This window comes from Neophocaena asiaeorientalis, unplaced genomic scaffold (assembly GCF_003031525.2).
Source record: "Neophocaena asiaeorientalis asiaeorientalis breed wild unplaced genomic scaffold, Neophocaena_asiaeorientalis_V1.1 scaffold46, whole genome shotgun sequence".
NCBI lineage: Eukaryota > Metazoa > Chordata > Mammalia > Artiodactyla > Phocoenidae > Neophocaena > Neophocaena asiaeorientalis.
In genome coordinates, this window is record NW_020175393.1 from 6,553,356 (window position 1) to 6,572,582 (window position 19,227).

The 19,227-nt window shown below is 50.7% G+C and overlaps 1 protein-coding gene across 1 annotated transcript in view; it reads right to left on the reverse strand.

Moving 5' to 3' along the window:
* KIF6 (kinesin family member 6) overlaps window positions 1-19,227 on the reverse strand; it is a 374,962-nt gene that overhangs the window by 5,566 nt on the left and 350,169 nt on the right. The window contains exons 17-19 of the mRNA XM_024766060.1: window positions 10,167-10,251; window positions 8,890-9,025; window positions 6,255-6,352 (exon numbers count right to left, since the gene is read on the reverse strand). Coding sequence (XP_024621828.1) covers window positions 6,255-6,352; window positions 8,890-9,025; window positions 10,167-10,251 — 319 coding nt within the window. The remainder of the gene's footprint in view (window positions 1-6,254; window positions 6,353-8,889; window positions 9,026-10,166; window positions 10,252-19,227) is intronic.

A 19,227-nucleotide genomic window follows, 5' to 3' on the forward strand; every position in this document is an offset into this window, starting at 1 on the left:
CCCCCCCCCCCCCCCCCTCAGATTTTTATTTCCCAGTGTCCCAGAGACTCTGCTCTGAGTCTTCGGGTGAGCTGAGCATCTGTGCTGTCTGATGAGGGTCACTGTAGGACCAGAGGCAGCCACAAGGTGGCAGGCTCTGCACGCCTTTCTTTGGAGAACAGAGGCAAGTTCCTAGGGTTCCTTCTGAGTGGTTCCTGGTGCAGGCCTCAACTAGGGAAGGAGAAAGGTCTTTCCATCCCGCAGGTGCTGCAATGACACCAGGTCACGGTCCGTTTGGAAGCTGCAGCAAGTCTTGCAAGATCAAGCCACTGGCACACAAATGGCTCATGAACTCAATGGTTTCCCGGCCGAGCCTTTTCTAAGATGCCAGGGAGTGCTCACAGGTGCTAACTGTTGAGGGCTGGGAGTGGGTGGAAGAGGGCAGAGATGGAGGTGACAGGACAGATGGGGGCATCCAGCACCCTCTGCAGAGGCCCAGCTGCCCATCCCGTTGCCTTGAGCAGCTCCCGCAGGAGGATGACGCAGTGTGATGGCTTGGGGCTCCTCCAGCCCCGAGGCTGCGGGAGCATCCCTGGATGCCATAGCTCGGCCTCTGAACCCTCAGGGTCATACCATGACTTTTGTCCTCTCTCCTGACCCACGAGCCTTTGACGGTGAATTCACTTCTCACGCTGACGTTCCTTCCGGAGACAGCGCACAACAGCCGTCAGAATTAATCATCTCTTCCTTCACAGGGATTAGTAAGTAATATTAATAGTAATTAGGCCTCCTAATGATGGTTGCCCATCAGAGTGTTGTGAATTTAGTGTGATCAGCCCACAGGCCCGGAGCATCCCCGGGGAAGTGATGAAATCAGGTTTCTGTCAGAACCCGAGGAGCAAGAGGACCAGCCCCCGGGCTGCAGTGGCTCCATCAGGAGCAGCGTCTCTGGAGCTCAGGGGAGGCAGGCAGCTGGACTCTCACTCTCCTGTTCCAGCAGCTCTTCAGTGGCCCCAGGACACTCGCCTGCTCATGGAAGAACAGTGTCAGAGGGACCTCGATGCATCTTACAGATGAGACGAGGGGATCCCAAAGGGGGAGCTGGCTTGCCCGAGGGCCAGCACCCAGAAGAGCACCCTTTGTGAAAGTCTAAACTGAGGGGACTCCTTGCAGGTAACCCACGGTGAGCTGATGGGCACCTTTGAGATCCAAGGTTCTGAACGTCAAGGTTAAGGATCTCTTGGCAAGCACATCCAGGGATCACCTTAACTTGGGATACCTAAGGAATATCTAGGAAGGCCAGGCCAGGATAGGCCCTGCCTCTCAGACAAGGTAGATGCTGGGGGAGGATTCTAACGGTGTTTCCCGAGGAGATCCTAGGAGGCCTTCCCAGTGGCCAGTTCTTAGACCCATTCCAGGGTGGACACTCTCTCAGAGAAGCTGGCAGAGGGATGGACAAATGGACAAACAATAGAGAGTGGCCTTGGCCTAGAGGGAGCGTGGGAGGAGGGGGAGAAAAGGGGGAGAAAGAATGTAGGGTGGGAAGGGTTAGGTAGAGAAAGAAAGTGGGGGAGGGCTTCCCTGGTGGCGCAGTGGTTGAGAGTCCGCCTGCCAATGCAGGGGACACGGGTTCATGCCCCGGTCCGGGAAGATCCCACATGCCGCGGAGAGGCTGGGCCCGTGAGCCATGGCCGCTGAGCCTGCGCGTCCGGAGCCTGTGCTCCGCAACGGGAGAGGCCACAACAGTGAGAGGCCCGCGTACCAAAAAAAAAAAAGAAAGTGGGGGAAAGTGAGGGGAAGAAGGAAGTGAAGGAGTGAGGAGGAGAGAGGGGGAGAGAGGGGGAGGCAGGGGAGCATGGGGGGCCGGGGGGCAAGGAAGGAAGGAAAAACCGTGGTTCGACATGGAGCCTGGAGTTCAGGCTGCAGCTGCAGCTCGTCCCATTGTTAACCACAGAGTTCAGAGCATCACGTTCCCTTCCTGGGCCTCAGTTTTCTCATTAGTGAAATAGGATTGATTTCAGGGTTTCTCAACTGAACTCATGGGGCCAATCATCCCATCCTTGGATTGGAGTTCCCAATCCAAGGGAGCTCTGGTTTTCCAGTCAGAGGTTGGCCTTCTTAGGAGCCATAATTTTGCTGTTTGAAAATCTTGGTCTCTTGGGAAAATCAGATCGTGGACACATGGAAAGAGTGGGGACCCCAAGCAGGAGGACCTGGCACTGGGAGGAATATGAGGAAAACACATTTGTACAAAATAGTGCAGAATATGAGTGGGAAACTGTCACCTTCTACTAAACAAGAGGATACGCACGTGTCCCTAAAGGACGGTCATGGTCATTAAGGTTAAAGGAAACTGATGTGAGGAGTGAGGGGAGAGGGGTGGCCGGATGTTGACAGGCCTGGGTTCCAACCCTGGTCTCACCTCTTATTAGCTGGGTGACCCCAGCAAGTTAATTGATCTCTTGGAGCCAGAGTGTTCGCATCTGTAAAATGGGTGCAATGATAGCACATATGTCACACACGTGTTCAGTTCCTGGCCCTTAGGGCCCCCACAGGAGATGTGATTACCGTAAGAGAGGAGAGCCTTGGAGAAGTCTCCTTGGAGAATTTAAGGACGCCAACAACTAATCCTCCACAGTTGGCTGTTCATAGAGAATGTCTGCGAAGCCACGATGACCAGGGAAAGGGCCTCCTCCCTGCCTCACCCCTGGTAGAGCTCTGTGAGCTCTTCTCTGCCAGCATTTTAAAGCAGTGGCAGGTGACTTCTTTATCAGAGGAGGAGCCCGAGACCTTGCCCTTGCCAGTCTCTAGCAGGACCCTTTTCCTCTCACCTGTCCACTGTAACCTTTCCGCCCACAATGAACGGTATCTGAACTACTGTGTGTGAAGGAATTTAGGGGTGCCGACCACTCATAGCCGAGGCGTCTTAACAGACACTTTTCAGGACACTTGGTTATCTCTGCCGAAGGTTAGAGATCCCACCAGAGCACCGGCTGCCACCACAGATGACAGAGACTGAACAGTGCCCCGAGCCTGCCTGAGAGTCCACTCCCCAAAGACCCTCCTTCCAGCATCATCAAAAGTGCTGGGGGTAGAGCTCAGGGAGCATGGTTTTGGGAGAAGCTCCTATAGGTAACCTGATACACGCCTTTGAAATTCAAGGTTCTGAGCTTCACTTGGCAGGCAAGGTCCTTATAGCCCTGGAGTCGTTTCACCGGGCCTTTCCCAACACACACACACACACACACACTTCATTGTCTTGAAGCAAAAGAAAAATTGGAGCTGGAGCTTCCTATTTGCTGGGCAGGATACTCCTATCAGTAGGAGCTTGGAAGAGGTCAGAAAAGAAGCTGGAGAAATAGTCAGGGGTTCTGAGAAGCGTCACACTGGGGAGGAGGGCTTATTCTCGTGTGGCGGACACTCGAGAGGCTCGGATCGGAGCCAGAGCCAGAGCAATGACTGGGGGAAGCTCTGGGCTGGCTGGACTAGTGTTTTCCAAACATGCTCTGTGGAGTCCTGGGGTTTCAGGGAGGGGGCCCAGAGTGGGGCAGCAGGAAGGCATTAGGGGTTGGAAACTCAAGTATCCCAGAGATTAGCAGGTACCCAAGAGAAGGCACAGAGAGGGCAAGTGTGGGACACTAATGCCAAGCTCTGTATTGCCACGGAGAAGTGCAGCTGCCTACTTACACTGCCTTTAAGTTTTTTAAAAAAATGAATGGACTATTTTTCTTACAAAAGTTTTAGGTTTACAGAATATTAAGCAAATAGTACAGAGAATTCGCATGTATCCTCTCTCTCCCGGCTTGTATTTTCCCCTATTACTAACATCTTGCATTAGTGTTGTACGTTTGTTACAACTGATGAACCGTTATTATTAACTGATGTCCACAGCTTACGTCGGGGTTCACTCTTTCTGTTGTACGATACTATGGATTTTGACAAATGCATACTATTGTATATCCATCATTACAGTATCCTACAGCATAGTTTCACTGCCTTAAAAATCCCCTGTGTTCTCCCTATTCATCCTTTCCAGCCCTGCCCTCTCTCCCTCTCTCTGATCTTTCTACCTGTGCGCGTAAGTTTGCCCTTTCCAGAATGTCATAGCTGGAATCATACAGTATGTAGCCTTTTCAGACTGGCTTCATCGCTTAGTGATATGCATTTAAGTTTCCTCCACGTATTTTCATGGCTCAATAGCTCATTTCTTTTTATCATTAAATATGGATGTACCGTTTGTCTTGTTTTTCCATTCACCTTTTGAAGGACATCTTGGTTGCTTCCAGTTTTAGGCAATTATGAATAAAGCTGTAAACAACCATATGTAAGTGTGGATATAAGTTTTCAACTCATTTCAGTAAACACAAAGGGGCATGACTGATGAATCGTATGGTAAGAGTATGTTTAGTTTAGTAAGAAACCACCAAACTGTTTTCCCAAGAGGCTTTGCCATTTTGCATTCCCATCAGCAATGAATGAGAGTTCCTGTTGCTCCACATCCTCACCAGCATTTGGTGGTATCAGTTTTATTTTATTTTAGCCATTCTCATAGGTGTGGAATGGTGTCTCATTATTGCTTTAATTTGTATTTCCACAATGACATATGATGTGGAGCATCCCGTCATACACTTATTTGCCACCTGTATATCTTCTTTGGTGAGGTGGCTGTTCAGATCTTTTGCCCATTTATAGATGTTTTTCAAATATTTTCTCCCAGTCTGTGGTTTATCTTTTCATTCTCTTAACAGTGTCTTTCACAGAGCAGCATTTTCCATATGAATATAGTCAAACTTATCAATTTTTTCTTTCGTGGATCTACACTGCCTTTTAAAACACCAGCGTAGCCAGACAGAACATACCTTGCCGGCTGTTAACCTGGGGCTTAGGGGCTCACATAGGAGATGTTTCCTAAAGCTAGAATACAAGCCGAAGTGCTGGCCCTGAGGGCCAGGTTGGGAGATGTGAAGAGGTCCAGGGAAAATGTCAGCCAGGTGGTGGACAGCTCTCTGGTTGGCTGTTTTGTTTTGTTTTAAGAGTAGTTTCAGATTTAGAGAAAAGTTGCAAAGATAGTACAGAGAGTTCCCCTATACCCCATACCCAATTTCCCTCATTATATAATCTTATATTAGTGTGGTACATTTGTCACAACTAAGGAACCAATACTGATACATTATTATTAACTACCGTCTGTTCGTTATTTGGATTTTCTTAGTTTTTCTGATCTAGTTCCCATCCAGGATAGCACATTACATTTGCCATCATATCTCCTTAGGCTCCTCTTGTCTGTGACAGTTTCTCAGAATTTTCTTGCCCTTGACAGTTTTGAGGAGTACTGGTCAGGTATTTTGTAGAATGCCCCTTGACTGGGACTTGTCTGACGTTTTCCTCATGACTCAACCAGGGTTATGGGTTTTTGAAAAGGAGACCACAGAGGCCATTGCCATTCTCATCACATCATCGGATCAGGGACACCGTCTGGCAACCCTCTCCCCAACCCCTTTTAAAAAGCTCTATTTCACATTTCCAACGTGAGAACTCAGCTCCGCTCAGACCCAGGCAAGGAGCGTTCCTTGGCAGTCGAGGCCGAGGCCCCACTCATGCTGGCCTGGTCTCTGCCATGCGGACAGTTGGCCTGTCTCAGAGATGCAGGATGGATGAGGCAGGTGTCATTGGCTCTACCGCCCGGGCTGTGCGGTTGGAAAGAGACAATAACGTGGGTGGCATGAGAAGGAACCTGCCTTCAGAAGGTGTGTGTGTGGGAAGTATAGTCTGTGCTGGCTCATGCCATCACTCAGGGACACTGGCTCTGGGCGTCCTCGCGGGAGGGTGCCCACGTCTCTCCTGAGTCTGTGCTAGGACAGAGTCACTAACCAGAGGTTCCTGGGTCCTGGCAGGCTGACTCCCCTCTGCCTTACCCAACATCCCCTCCACAGTTCCCCCCTCCCTCTCCCCTCCCACTACTGCCAACCGCTTCTTCCCACCCAGCGGCAGGACCAGGGCTTGCACAGTTTGGTTAAACTGCTTCTCTTGTCACTGTGGCAGTAGGTCCACTGGCTGTCAGAGGCGGAGGGAAAGGGCCGGGGTGGGGGGAGCGGGCGCGGTACTCCAGTAAAGCCTGAGAGCCACTGGCCTGAGTATTTTCAACTAATTTAACAGTGAAAGTCACTCATCTTCCTGGATCAGGCAGCCTACACTTAGAGCATCAAGATTGGGTTGAGGAGAGGTAGGGCATCTTTTCTGGGCATCCCAACCCTGTCGCAGGGTTCTCCCCTTACCTTTTGCTAGAGAGAAGCTGGGACCTTTCGTGCTGGGATTCTGGCGTCTGGGGGAAGGGTTTCATGTGATTCAATGAATTCACTGCTGGGGAGTTTACCTGTTGGTCCAAGAGAAAGTTTCACAGTGTAAGCGTGAATCTAATGACATGGGGAAAATGTCTTTGATGTTATTTCTTAAAGGGAAAAAGCCAGCTAGAAAAGTTGGTATGTACATGTGTGGGAAAAAATAAATCTAGAGGTAGTCATGACCTTAATGAGGGGCATCAAAACATTCTCTTTGGATGGCAGGATAATGGGTAATGTTTGATTTATTCTTTGTGCTTTTCTGTGTTTTCTAAGTTCTCCATATTGAGCCTGTATTACTTTTTTTTTTTTTTTTTTTGCGGTACGCGGGCCTCTCACTGTTGTGGCCTCTCCCACTGCGGAGCACAGGCTCCGGACGCGCAGGCTCAGCAGCCATGGCTCACGGGCCCAGCCGCTCCGCGGCATATGGGATCTTCCCCGACCAGGGCACGAACCCGTGTCCCCTACATCGGCAGGCGGACTCTCAACCACTGCGCCACCAGGGAAGCCCTGTATTACTTTTTAAAGTTAGGAAAAAGTGTTTGAAATGTGATCTGACAGTTCTCCAGAACTCCTTCTGGCTTTGCTTTCCCTCGTCCCAAAGAGATGCTGGCAGAATCGGGAGCGATGCATTCATCGTGCATCATGCACGTGGGGGCAGCTCCAGCAGGGTCCTGGAAACCTTGCGTGTCTCCACACAGGTCTCCTGAGCAGCGATTAAACCCCAGCTGACCTGAGTCTTAGCAGAATGCCCCGCCCTCCTATGTTCTAATGAGGGTTAAGGCTTTTTGCCTGCCCCACTCAGGGTACATCCGCCGGCTATAAAATGGCTTAGTGGCTGCATGGAATTGCTACAGGGCGCCCCATCATCCCTGCTGTGGTCACCTGGTCCCTTCTGTTTCAATGACATCCTGTGGGGTGGAGGGCACAGGGAGCTGACAGCTTGGCTACCCTGCCTTTCACTGTCTATGCAAGTAATAAACGGTCTGAATCCATCAGCCTCGACTGGGTCATACGGGATGATGGGAGAACCCTCATCACTGTCCAGTGGCCGGATGCCCATGGGCACCAGCAGTGGCTGACGGTCTCACCCACTGATGACCTCCCGAGGGAGGCTTCTTAACTGGAGAGCAGGGGCACTGTGAACGTGACTGGGAACCAATGACATCTTTATTCTTCCTAACTTCTACCTGAAACTTAACATATCTTTCGATGATTAAATGTAGACAACAAACCACAGTAGAATGGGTGGTACCAGTGACTCCGCCACCAGTAGAAATTACAGATATTTTCAGATCACGTTACAGTTTTTGCAGAAATCTTGAAATACTGTGTTCACCACTACTTTGAAATTGTGGTAAATATTGAGCCCCCCAGATCTTATTAATTAATGCATCTGTAAAATGGTATACATATTACTATACCATAACTGTGCTGCTAAAATATTGTGATAACTGTATTTCCATATTATTGGTTTTATTTGTCATCTTGTGTATTTAACTTTATCCAAATATGTTTCTCCATCGTCTGGTCACGAGGCCACTCGGTAATGTATGGGTTACGGCTCGGTTGTGTCCTTGGGACACTATCTTCGCTGGCTCTCAGTTTCTTGTCCTTAAAATGACACAATCAGCCTGTTAGAGAATTTCTAAGGGTTCTTCCAGCCACAAAAGTGGTAGGATTATGTGTACGTCATCTCTTTTATTATACACAGCTGAGGGGTCACACGAGGACAGTTGGAACTGGGGGTGTGTACAAACATTTCTTAACAGGTTCTTTAGCCTTCATAATATTATAGAGAACTTCTAGGAATTTGTCTAGGAAATATGCAAAAACGTATCTTCAAAGACTTTTCTAGTGAAACGACCCCCAAACAACCTAAGCATTAAACAATAGGAGGTTCAATATATTAGAATAAATCCATATGCTTGAACAGTGACAGCACCGGAATGATGTCATGGCGTCATGCCACGGAAGAGGTGGCATGCTGGACAACTAAGTAAAAACAAAAGCCGTTTGTGATACTTGAAGACTCATATGATTCTATTTTTATAAAAGCATAAGGATGTATATGCATAAAAATATAAAAAATATAATCCAACATATTAATATCGATTCTCCTTAAATGGTGGGATTATGGTGATTTTACCTTGTGTTTTTCTGTATTTTCTAAAATTTATACCATATATATATATACACACACACACATACGTGCATATATATGGCTGTAATAAAGAACAATCAGTGTTGTCACTGCGTCTCAGGAAGCAATGGTGGCAATCCATCGGCTTGGGGAGCTACACCTCCCACTCCCTACATTTCTATGCGTCAGGCACTAGCAAGGAAACAGTGAGCCCCTGACCACTCACGTTCCTTGTTACTAAAACGAGCCCTCGCTTCAGGAGGTAGGGGCTGAGAGCACGTGCACTGCGGGTCTAAGCCCCCATTCTTTTTCCTCTGCTCCCCCCCACCATGGGGCTGGGGGTCTGGCCCCTCCCTGTCTGCCCCGACGCTCCTCAGGCCCCAGAAGGAGGGTGGGCTCTGGGGCAGTGAGGGGCATGGCTGCCAGTACCTGCAGGCTGGTGGCCTCCTCTGCCCACCAGGCTTCAAACTCTTTCTGCAGCTTCACCTTGGCTTTGTCCATGAGTAGCTGCAAATGCTCGATCTCCACCTTCAGCGCCTTCAGGTGCGTGAACATTGCTTTATACCTGCAGTGGAGTCAGAGAGGAGTCCTGAAAGTCACCGGCAGGGAGGGAGGGCTCTAAAGAGACTGGCGGCGGCAGGGCCTGAGCCTCAGAAGCCTGGCCATGCAGCCTTGGTGCCTGGGGCTGGGACCTTACAGTTGCCCACCCAGGCCAGAGTATGGCGCCAGCATGTGAGCCCACAGCCAGGTATTTCTGTCCAGTGGGCCGTGGGGCTCTGTGTGTGACAGGACTAACCCCTCTCCAGGAAGGATGAGTACCATTACTGGGCACTGAAGGGCAGGCATTGCTCTAGGCCCTTGCCGTCTATAAACTCATTTAATCCTCTTCACAGCCCTATGAGGAAGGCGCTATTATCATCATCTCCCCTTTACAGATTTGGAACCTGAGGCATGGAGAGGTTGAGGAACTTGCTCTATGGCACCGAGCTAATAAACAGAGGAGCCAGGGTTTGAACCCAGGCCATCTGGGGGTGGGGGCAGTGTGACGGGGGGCGCTGAGGGTACATGCCTAGCCAGCCCAGGGGTGGGTGGTGTGTGTTATAGTGACAGCATTGCCCCCTTGAGAGTAAGGAAGGTTTCTTGTTTGGTTTACCCTAAACGTCTTCGTGGCAGAGGAGATAGCTGTTGAATGCCTAAATGAATGAATGAACTGAGAAGCTTGTATCAGTGATGACCAGATGTCTGTTTATGCTTGAGGTTCCTCGCTCTGCAGGTTAAATCATTCTGGAGCCCTAAATGGCCGCAGGAGGGTCTGATATTCTCTGGACACCTTGCAGATAAGGAGCCTCAGGAGAGAAGTGGGGGGAAGGAGGTCCTCCATGGTCATACTTCTGGGCTCCCCTAGAGGGCAGCAGCAGACAAGACTCGCCGCTTCCTGGGCTGCAGCCTGAGCTGGGGCTGCAGAGGCTGATCCCAGCGCTGGAGCCTGGCTGGGCCTTCTGCTCCCCACTCCAGCCTCACCCTGCCTCGGCTTCCTGCATCTCACGACTGCCTGCTGAAAGGTGGCACCTCCTCCAGCTATTTTAGGACCCGCTTCCAGAGTAGCTGCAGGCTTGGGACGGGCGTGGCCACCCTGCCCTGCCCCACAGCTCCAGGTGGCCCCGAGGGGCTGGGGTCAGGGTGTGTGTGGCGAAAAGAAAGGGCACCTTCTCTTTTCTTCCTGCAGTTGTGATCGCAGCTTCTCTTCCAGCAGGTCTGGCGTCAAGGGCACGGGTGTGCTCTCTGAGATACCTGGAGAAGGGAGATGCTGATGATTCCCTCCAGCGAGGAAGAAAGGTCAAGGGGGAGTGTGGTTTAGAGCGGATGACACAGTCATCGTGCGTCCCAGGTGAAAGGGGACCCTGTGAGTCCTTCTGGGGCCTTTGGATGGGTGGCTGCTTTACCCACCTCCTCTGGGTGGCAACCTCTGCTCGGCTGAGAGCCCCAGAGGAGGGTTCCATGATTATGCTCCATCCACTGTCCCTCCCACTGTCCCACATCTGTCACGGGAAGGGAATTCTTCCTTATATCGCTACCAATCCTTTTACCGTGGAATTCACTCGTTTCCTCTTGAGTCCCCAGGGAAGATGCAAAACACCATTTCCCCCTCCTCTGATACTGAGCCCTTCATAAACCAAGAAGGCATCACTAAAACGGCTCACATCTTACTTTGCATCAGCTGAGGTGCCGAATTCTCCAGCCTCAAATCATGTCTCCCGTTTTTGACTTCCCTCTGAAGCAGTGGTTCTAAGCCCGATTAACCCGGTGTGCACCCAGGGCTGAGAACCATGCTCAGACGCCCTGCCCACAGGGCCCTGGCAAGTCCTAGGTGAGGGCTGTGTCCCCAGACACGCCAGCTGTCACTGCTGGTTGCCGGGTTGCCTGCTCTGGTTGCTTGTGTGCTTGTCTGGAGCCCATCCTTTCCTAGCCTGGTGGGTGGGGTCTGTCTATCTTCCCAGGAGGCTCTCGGTGGTTGTACTGCATTTCTCAGCCTCAGAACGCGTCTTAGGAGTTATGCAGCCCCACTTTTTACTCTTTGGAGGGGAGACTCTATCACACGCTAGGTGCTTTCTGGACATGATCAGACTTAATCCTTCTGGTACTCATTGGAGGTATTATTGCTCCCCTTTCACAGATAAGGGTATGGAGGTTCAAAGAGGTTAACCTGCCCAAGGCCGCATGGCTAACTTGAGGAGCCTGGATCCAAATCCAGGTTTGTCTGGTTGCAAGGCTCTCGATTCAGAAATTCCTTCGATAACATTTCTGAGGATGGTCATCTGCTTTCTCCCCCCATACTGCTGGGGGTGAGGCTCAGTGCTTTACACTGGGCATACCTCCTTGCGGGCAGCTCTGTTTCCTCTTAATTGGAGGTGAGACCTGCCCCACTAACTTCTTTTCACCTCTCCTTTGGAGCTCTGGAGCAGCACAGTTTGTCCTCCTTCTTAATCTGATGGTTCTTTAAATACTTTAAAAGCAACAGCAACAACAACAAAATACCACATGTGCCTGGAGCTTTATTCCCGGGCTGACTCTGCCTAATTCTCTCACCTGAGGGCTCAGTAGCAAGGTGACTTTCTAATCGATCTGAAGTACAGAGCCTGAATCTGGACATCATACTCCGGATAGGCCCGAGAGGGGCAGGGTAGAGAAGAGTTCTCCTAGCTTTGAAACATTTACGTTCTATATTTCTACAGGAGGTGAATTACTAACAATGACCATTTACCGAGCGCCTTCTATATTCCAGGTTCTGCCAAGTTCTACTAGACGCTGGGCTAGGTGGTCTACTCATCTTATTGCTAATTCTCAAAATAACTCAGCAGGGAAGGCATCACCATCTCATTTCAGTTAGATTCTGAGGCTCGGAGAGGTTGGTGAATAACAAGGTCACAGAGCTAATAAGTGGTAGGGCTGGGATGTGAACCCAATTTTTCTGGTTCCAAAGAGCTAGATGTTTATACCAGGCAGCCCCCTAGCACTGTTTTTGTTTTTCAGCAGCTTCGTCATTGTCATGGTCATGTCAGTTTGTCACGGTCTTCTGTTAAGCTTGCGGTCAGTTTACCCACGTTCCTATATTTATGAGTGGTTGTCGAAACGCATTCTATTTCAGTGTGATTATCCTTTTAATCACAAATGCAACATTTCCCATTTATTGGGGGCTTAGCCTGCTGAGAGGTCCTTATTCTGGCATGCCTTATTCTTTCCCTTTGGGCTGCTTTGATGTCGTTATCTAACTCATTGATAAATACGCTAAGCGGATCAGGATTCTGTTCTTTGTTTGCCAGGCACCTGTGACCCTCTGTCCCTTGTGTCAAGTATCACCTGTGACTTGTAAACTGGCTGAGCAAGTGTCTCACTCATAGATACCATAGACTTCCCAGCCGAAGGCTATGCTGTCCCCCATGCTGGTGCATCTTAGTGGCCCTAATGAGCCAAACTGCCTGTCCTCGTCACCCATGGTCCCCCAGGCCTAGGCACCAGAAGCCCCTCGAGGGCAGGGACTGGTCCCTCTGCTCTTTGTATCTCCCCAGTGCTTTGTTCAGACTCCGCGTCCAGGGTGCCCTCAATGCTACCCGTGCTCACTGGCCCTTGTCCTCTCTGGGAGACGTCAGACCTGATAAACTGAAGGAAGTATCTCAACACCAAACTGATAACGGTAGGACTTGAAATAGAATATTTCCTTTCCTAATGGTTTCAGAAATGGACACGTGTACCTCCGAGTCTGTTAAAAAAGAAAAGCTGTGGCTCTCCTTTGTCCTTTTAACACTTTTTGATCCCATACCAAGGAACCCCCTGAGAGATGCAGTGAAGACCCTGCTCTGGGGTGAAGCCTGGGCCAGTGAGGAAACTGAGGCCAGATCAGGTAGGACCTTGAGGGCCTGGAAAGGACGTTGGCTTTGAGAGAGCTGAGAGGCTGGAGGGCGTTGTGGAGAGGAATGGTGTGATCTATTCCTTTGATAGCAAAGCCAAGTAGTTGTTTTGCGGGTCAAGACAAAGCTGCTCCAAACTGAAGCATAGTTAATGTGAGGTGGCGCCAGGGTGGTGAAAGGATCTGGGAAAGAAAGCTGGGGCAAGGGAACTTGGGCAGCCAGAATGAGGGCACAGCATACCCCCAAGACACAAGCTACCCGCGTTGCCATGACAACCAAAGGGGCCTCTTGCCAAAGTGATGTTTGCTGAGTGAAATGCATTGTAACCTCACCAGGAGACGGCCCTGGCTGCTTCTGCTGCTTCCTGCGGCTTGGCTTACCAGCCCTCTCTCAAGAGAAAGAGGGGCTGGGAACTGAAAGGGAACCAGACAAAACGACTGAGCAGGAACAGAGGAAAAGGGAGTAAGTAAAGGGCAGTTGCGCTTTGCAGGTCTCCATGCCCGCTGGGACTGTGGCCAGGGACAGAACCTCCAGTCACCTGACGGGAGGCACAAGGAGTCCTCCTTTCAAGCACAGGACTCTGGCTGGGACGGGAGCACTGAAGGTCATAGCCCTGAGTGGCCCATGAGGTCACACTGTGAGTCTGTGAGGGCAGCTGTCTCCCACACAATACAGAAGCGAATAAGAAGGGCTTCATTCCAGCGGCTGTAGATCTGAATGTCACATGGAGGAAGCCCTGAGCAGTCAAACAGTAACTGAAACTTACAAGGGCGTGGTGACTCAAGGGCACACACATCTCAGGCTGACCCCACCTCTGATGTGTCAGGTGTTTGGAACCAGCAGCACAAGAACAAATGGGTGCTTGCTGGGAAGGCCAGCCTCCTGTGGGTCCCCTTATACCTGGCATGATTTCAGGGTCACTGGAAAGATCACTGTACCTTCTCTTCCCACCTCCCCATACCCTACCCCCGGCCAAAACTCTCCTACAGTCAGTAAATGTCTGAAATGTGCAGAATCTCGTTTCTTTCATTCACTGGCTTTCTACTGGGAGTGCACCTGAGAATCACCTAAGGTGCTTGTAAAAGCAGAGACTGCTGGGCCCTACCCCAGACGTTCTGAGTTAGGATTTGATGGTAGGTTCCCCTGTGATTCCGATGCTCGCCCCTTGTTGAGAAACACCGTTCAAGGCTCTGTGTCCAGTTTCAGTGCAAGTACTCCGTGCAGGAGTCACTGAGGATGCAGGACCTGCAGGGGTTCATACAGGATGCTATACGGGGGCCAACATGGCCCTTTGCCCCCCGCCCACCTTCCAGACCTTTGGAAGCCACTGTGGGGCAAAGGAGCTCAGGGATTTGAACCAAGGAAGTCACATTCTCTGTAGGGCTGGGCTGCCTGCACTTGGCCCTTGCAGATGGTGGATATCTGAATAACGATATCCACCATGTGGCTGCTCTGTGGCCCTTATATAACAAGCCCATCACAGATGGGGAAACTGAGTTCTGACAGGGGAAGTCATCTTCCCTGGGATCACACCACTGGTAAAAAGAGCTGGAGTCAGGACCCAGCTCTGTCTGACTTCAAAGCTGGTGCTTTTTCCCTTGCAAGCGACTGGCATAATGAAGGCAGCCATGGGGCAGATCACTGAGGCCGGCATTGACTCGTCCTTGGTATCTGAAGGTGATGCTCTTTTCCATGAATGCCTTTCAGGTGCGGGGCCGGGGCTGAGAAAAAGCCTCAGTCTCTCCCCCGAGTGCCAGCCTGTGCAGACTGCCCTTCCCTAACCGAAACCATGGCCTGCACGCTGATCCCACCGGGTATCTGCAGCTCGCCTGATGGGTGCGAGGAGCTTCGCTACCCACGTTCCCCACGGGAGCCTGGCCCCCCCAAGGCAGCCCCCAGAACACCCAGAGCCAGCCTGCTTGTCTCCTTAACTGTGTGTTAGGAATCCTAAGGAAGGCGGTATTGACATTTCCAACCAGGCACCAGCCGAAAGGGGCCCTGTGGTCTTCCAAGGAGCAAAGGCCGGTGCCCTGCGCGGGAAAGGCCGTGAATTACGTGGCTCTACCGTGGCGGACGAGACAGCAGAGCCACGGAGGCATTCCAGCAGGGGGCCTTAGCTAGCCAACTACGGATTCGCTCCCTGAACACCCACTCTGGGCCTCCTTGGGCTACACTGTCTCACAGAGCCCAGATCACAGCCTCACCTTGCTTCCGAAGTCAAAGTGTCTATTCTCCCCAAGATGGATGATGTCAGTAGCTCAATTACCACAATGGTCAGCAGCTCAGAGGCAAAGATTCTGGCTTCCCGATCAGACCATTTCCTGTTTAATGGCTCAAATTTATTGCCAGCTGGAGTGATCACACGCTGACAGGTGCTTAGGGCCACCATGCCTCTTGGTGTTGATTTTGTGTAACACCATCGCTGTCCACGGCAGGCTCCGACTCAAGGGCGTGGTGAATACCCTGCGGACCCAGGGCTGTGGCTGATCATTGCTCGGGTCCCCACTCCCCACTGCCGTCCTTCCCGCAGGGAGAATGGGGCACTCTCCGAGAGCACAGATGGCCCAGCTTTAGCACAATCAAAATCCTTCCCCATGCCGGTTTGGAGCCTGGACTCTGCCCATGGAAGGCCAGCTGCGTCCCTTCCCTCCTGAGTAACTGCCTCTGCGTCCACTCTGGGCCTCTCTGCCCACGACCAGACCCCTGGGATGGTGGCCTCTCTCCTTCGGCATTGCTCCCCTCCACTGCATTCCCGGAGGAGGACGCGGCCCATACAGAGGGTCAGTGTGGACTTGCAAGCGATACAAGGGAGACCCCAGGAGCATCCCGCATTCACAGGAAAGATGCTTCTAGTCTCTTTACTCACTTCCCGACCACGATCACCTCTGCTCAAATGGGAGCTCTCTCTTTCCCCCAACTCTCCACAGTCCTTTCTGCTGGGACCCCAGCTCCATCTCTGCTTTCCGGTTGGCATTCTCTGGGTGCAGCCACTCAGAGCCTGGCACCTCCTTCTGAGGCTCCTGATACCCTCTCCCCACCCCCTTCAGAGGCAGGCCTGTGCAAAGTCTGCTCCTGCCTGCGTCCAGCCCACCGAGACCTCCTCACTCCTCAGAAGTGTGCCGACATTACTGAACTCAGGGTTTCTCTACGAGCCCGAATCCGTCGGCAATTCTACCCTCTTGTCACTTTTGCCTCACTGACCAGTGGTGACCACATTTCTTAATCTCAGTGGCTTTTCAGAGAGACATTAGCAGGAAGCTTGGCATCCCTAAAACCCAGCTATATCCTTGTCACACTGGACCCAGCGAGTCTGGAGTGCTTTCAGGATACCTATGACCTGCTGGGGAGGGCAGTTTTCCCCACACCTGTGAGGGTGAGCACAGGCCTTCCTCCTGTGAAAACCTCTAATGATAATGATTAGTGGGGTTTGGTCAATTCTCTTGATTGGCTTGTAAAAGAAATTTTAGGACTTCTAGGAATTGAACTGAGAATCCTTAATAAAATCATCTCCCTCCACTTTTGGAAAACTTATCTGCTACTAGGCAATTTGTAAGCCAATCTGTTCATTTGGCAAAATTTTGTTGTATCTCAGAGTCAAAAGTGAGTTCGGAAACAGACTACACAGTAGAACCGGCACATTTTCAAAGTGATGTGGCAAGAGTGGGCAGACAACCAAAATGCGCACACTGGCGTTAGAAAAGGGCCAGAAGAAATTTCCGGAGATTTTTTTTTAAAGACCCTAGTAGTTTGCCTTCAGCCCACCTTATCCGCTTCACTGGGGGTAGTGTGTGTAGAGATCCTTCCCAAGGTAGGCAGAGGGCTTGAAGGAGACAGCTCAGAAAGCTTGATGAGAACTCTTGGGAATCTGTGTGTTTGTGGTGTGGTGTGTGTGTGGTGTGGACAGATCTGTGACTCCCCTCAAGAACTCTAGAGGGTGGGGCATGTGATGCTGTGTGAGAAGCGAGAGCAGAGTGGCTGCCATTTCTGTGGCAAAAGCATGGGCTCCAGCATGGAGGAGAGTCGGTTAGGGTCACCTGAGATCAGAGGCATGCTGGCAGATGTGTCACAACCGGCTCTCTGGAGAGAAAAGGCCCTGATTTGTAGTGTTTGCCAGTGTTTGCGGTGTGACTGATTTCACGCCACCAGCATGATGCCCCTGAATCTGGAGCTGGGAGGAGATGCCCATGGTCAGTGCTCGTGAGCCAGAGTGAGCGGGGTCCGGCACAGCACTCAGACCCTCTGGCACACCACTTAAAACTTAGATCCCTTTTAATAAAGCCACCTAGAGGGACCTTAGGAGAAACAAACCTGGCGGTGGACCACAGGAAGCCTGGGAGAGCTAGGCCTGTTCCTTTTGCGTCTCCAAATCCACTCTCTGCCCTCTCCTCTTCTGCTCCCCACCCCAGGAGCCTGGCTGGTAGAACAGTGGGCTTCCTTGCCCTCCGCCCTCTGGCTGGACTCAGCCGATGGGGAACATGGGCAGGGACTGGAGCATGGGAGGAGACAGGCTGAGGTATTTCTTTCCCCAGACATCTCTGTAGAGGCCACGAGCTGGATGCACTGCTTTACTGAAGGTCACAGCTCCTATCAGATGGCCAGAGCCTTTCTGCACAGCCATTACTTTTTTTTTTTTAACATCTTTATCGGAGTATAATTGCTTTACAATGGTGTGTTAGTTTCTGCTGTATAACAAAGTGAATCGGCTATACGTATACATACATCCCCATATCCCCTCCCTCTTGCACCTCCCTCCCACCCTCCCTATCCCACCCCTCTAGGTGGACACAAAGCACTGAGCTGATCTCCCTGTGCTATGTGGCTGCTTCCCACTAGCTATCTAGTTTACATTTGGTGGTGTATATATGTCCATGCCACTCTCTCACTTTGTCCCAGCTTACCCTTCCCCCTCCCCGTGTCCTCAAGTCCATTCTCTATGTCTGAGTCTTTATTCCTGTCCTGCCCCTAGGTTCTTCAGAACCATTTTTTTTTTTAGATTCCATATATATGTGTTAGCATACGGTATTTGTTTTTCTCTTTCTGACTTACTTCACTCTGTATGATAGACTCTAGGTCCATCCACCTCACTACAAATAACTCAGTTTTGTTTCTTTTCATGGCTGAGTAATATTCCATTGTATATATGTGCTCCATCTCCTTTATCCATTCATCTGTCGATGGACACTTAGGTTGCTTCCGTGTCCTGGCTATTGTAAATAGAGCTGCAATGAACATTGTGGTACATGACTCTTTTTGAATTACGGTTTTCAGGGTATATGCTCAGTAGTGGGATTGCTGGGTTGTATGGTAGTTCTATTTTTAGTTTTTTAAGGAACCTCCATACTGTTCTCCGTAGCTGCACAGCCATTTCTGTCTTCAAGTTTCATAACTGCTCACTCCCTTGCCCTCTTAGGCCTGATGCTTCCTGCCTTGCTGCTGTTAGTACCTCTGGGGATCTCCTTTGTGGTTTCTCTACCCTCTGCTCACGCCTTTGTCAACAGGACTTTATTCAACTCTCTTCACAATAGCTAATTTGAATAGTGCCACTTGCTTCCCGTTTGGACCCTGACCTGTACAGGTAAGCAACTGTCCGAATGAGGTGCATCCCTTCGAGACAAGGAACGCCTCCAGGGACCCGTGAAAGTACCCCGAATGGGCAAGAGTCATCTTTGCACATTTGCTGGGCCCAGAGAGCACAAAGCTGTGTTACAATGGCACCAACTGCCTTTCCTCCCTTCCTTCTTCTCTCCAACTCCTTCTGGGGAAACAGCTTAGCAGGCTGAGGGAAGAAGTGAGTTAGAGAGAGAAGGAGCTGACCATGTCCCTCTCTTCCTGGTGGTTGGCCTTAGCTGGGGAAAGGGAGGGAAGTCTTATCTTTGAGTGAAATTTGAACTATTGAGACTCTAGTTACAATACAGAATGACCATTGTGGGTTTCTGTCGTTTTTGTTGTTGTTTGTTTTGTTGGTAATTAACAATGAACAATTGAGTTACTGGGCTGCCCAGTTTCTTCCAGGGGCAGAAGAAGAACTCTCTCCATTGTGAGGATTTATAGAAACAGGGGGAGAGCAATAAAAAGCAGCCTTCACAGGCGCTTCCCCTGTATTGTTCAACATGCAGGCAGACCATCTGCAGCTGTTAGTCCCTCCCAGAGAGTACAAGGCACCTGGAGGAGAAAGTGAATGGCGGCAAACTTTCCGTTTTCCTCTTTAAGTAAAATGATCCTGACATGAACGGTAGTGAGGAAAATGAAGATGAACTGGAATTGAATTGGGATTCACGTTTTACTACCACTTCTACCAACACAATGATTCCATGAGAACAGTCATTTGTGTTTGATTTCTGAACCGTTGGAATCTAGTCCT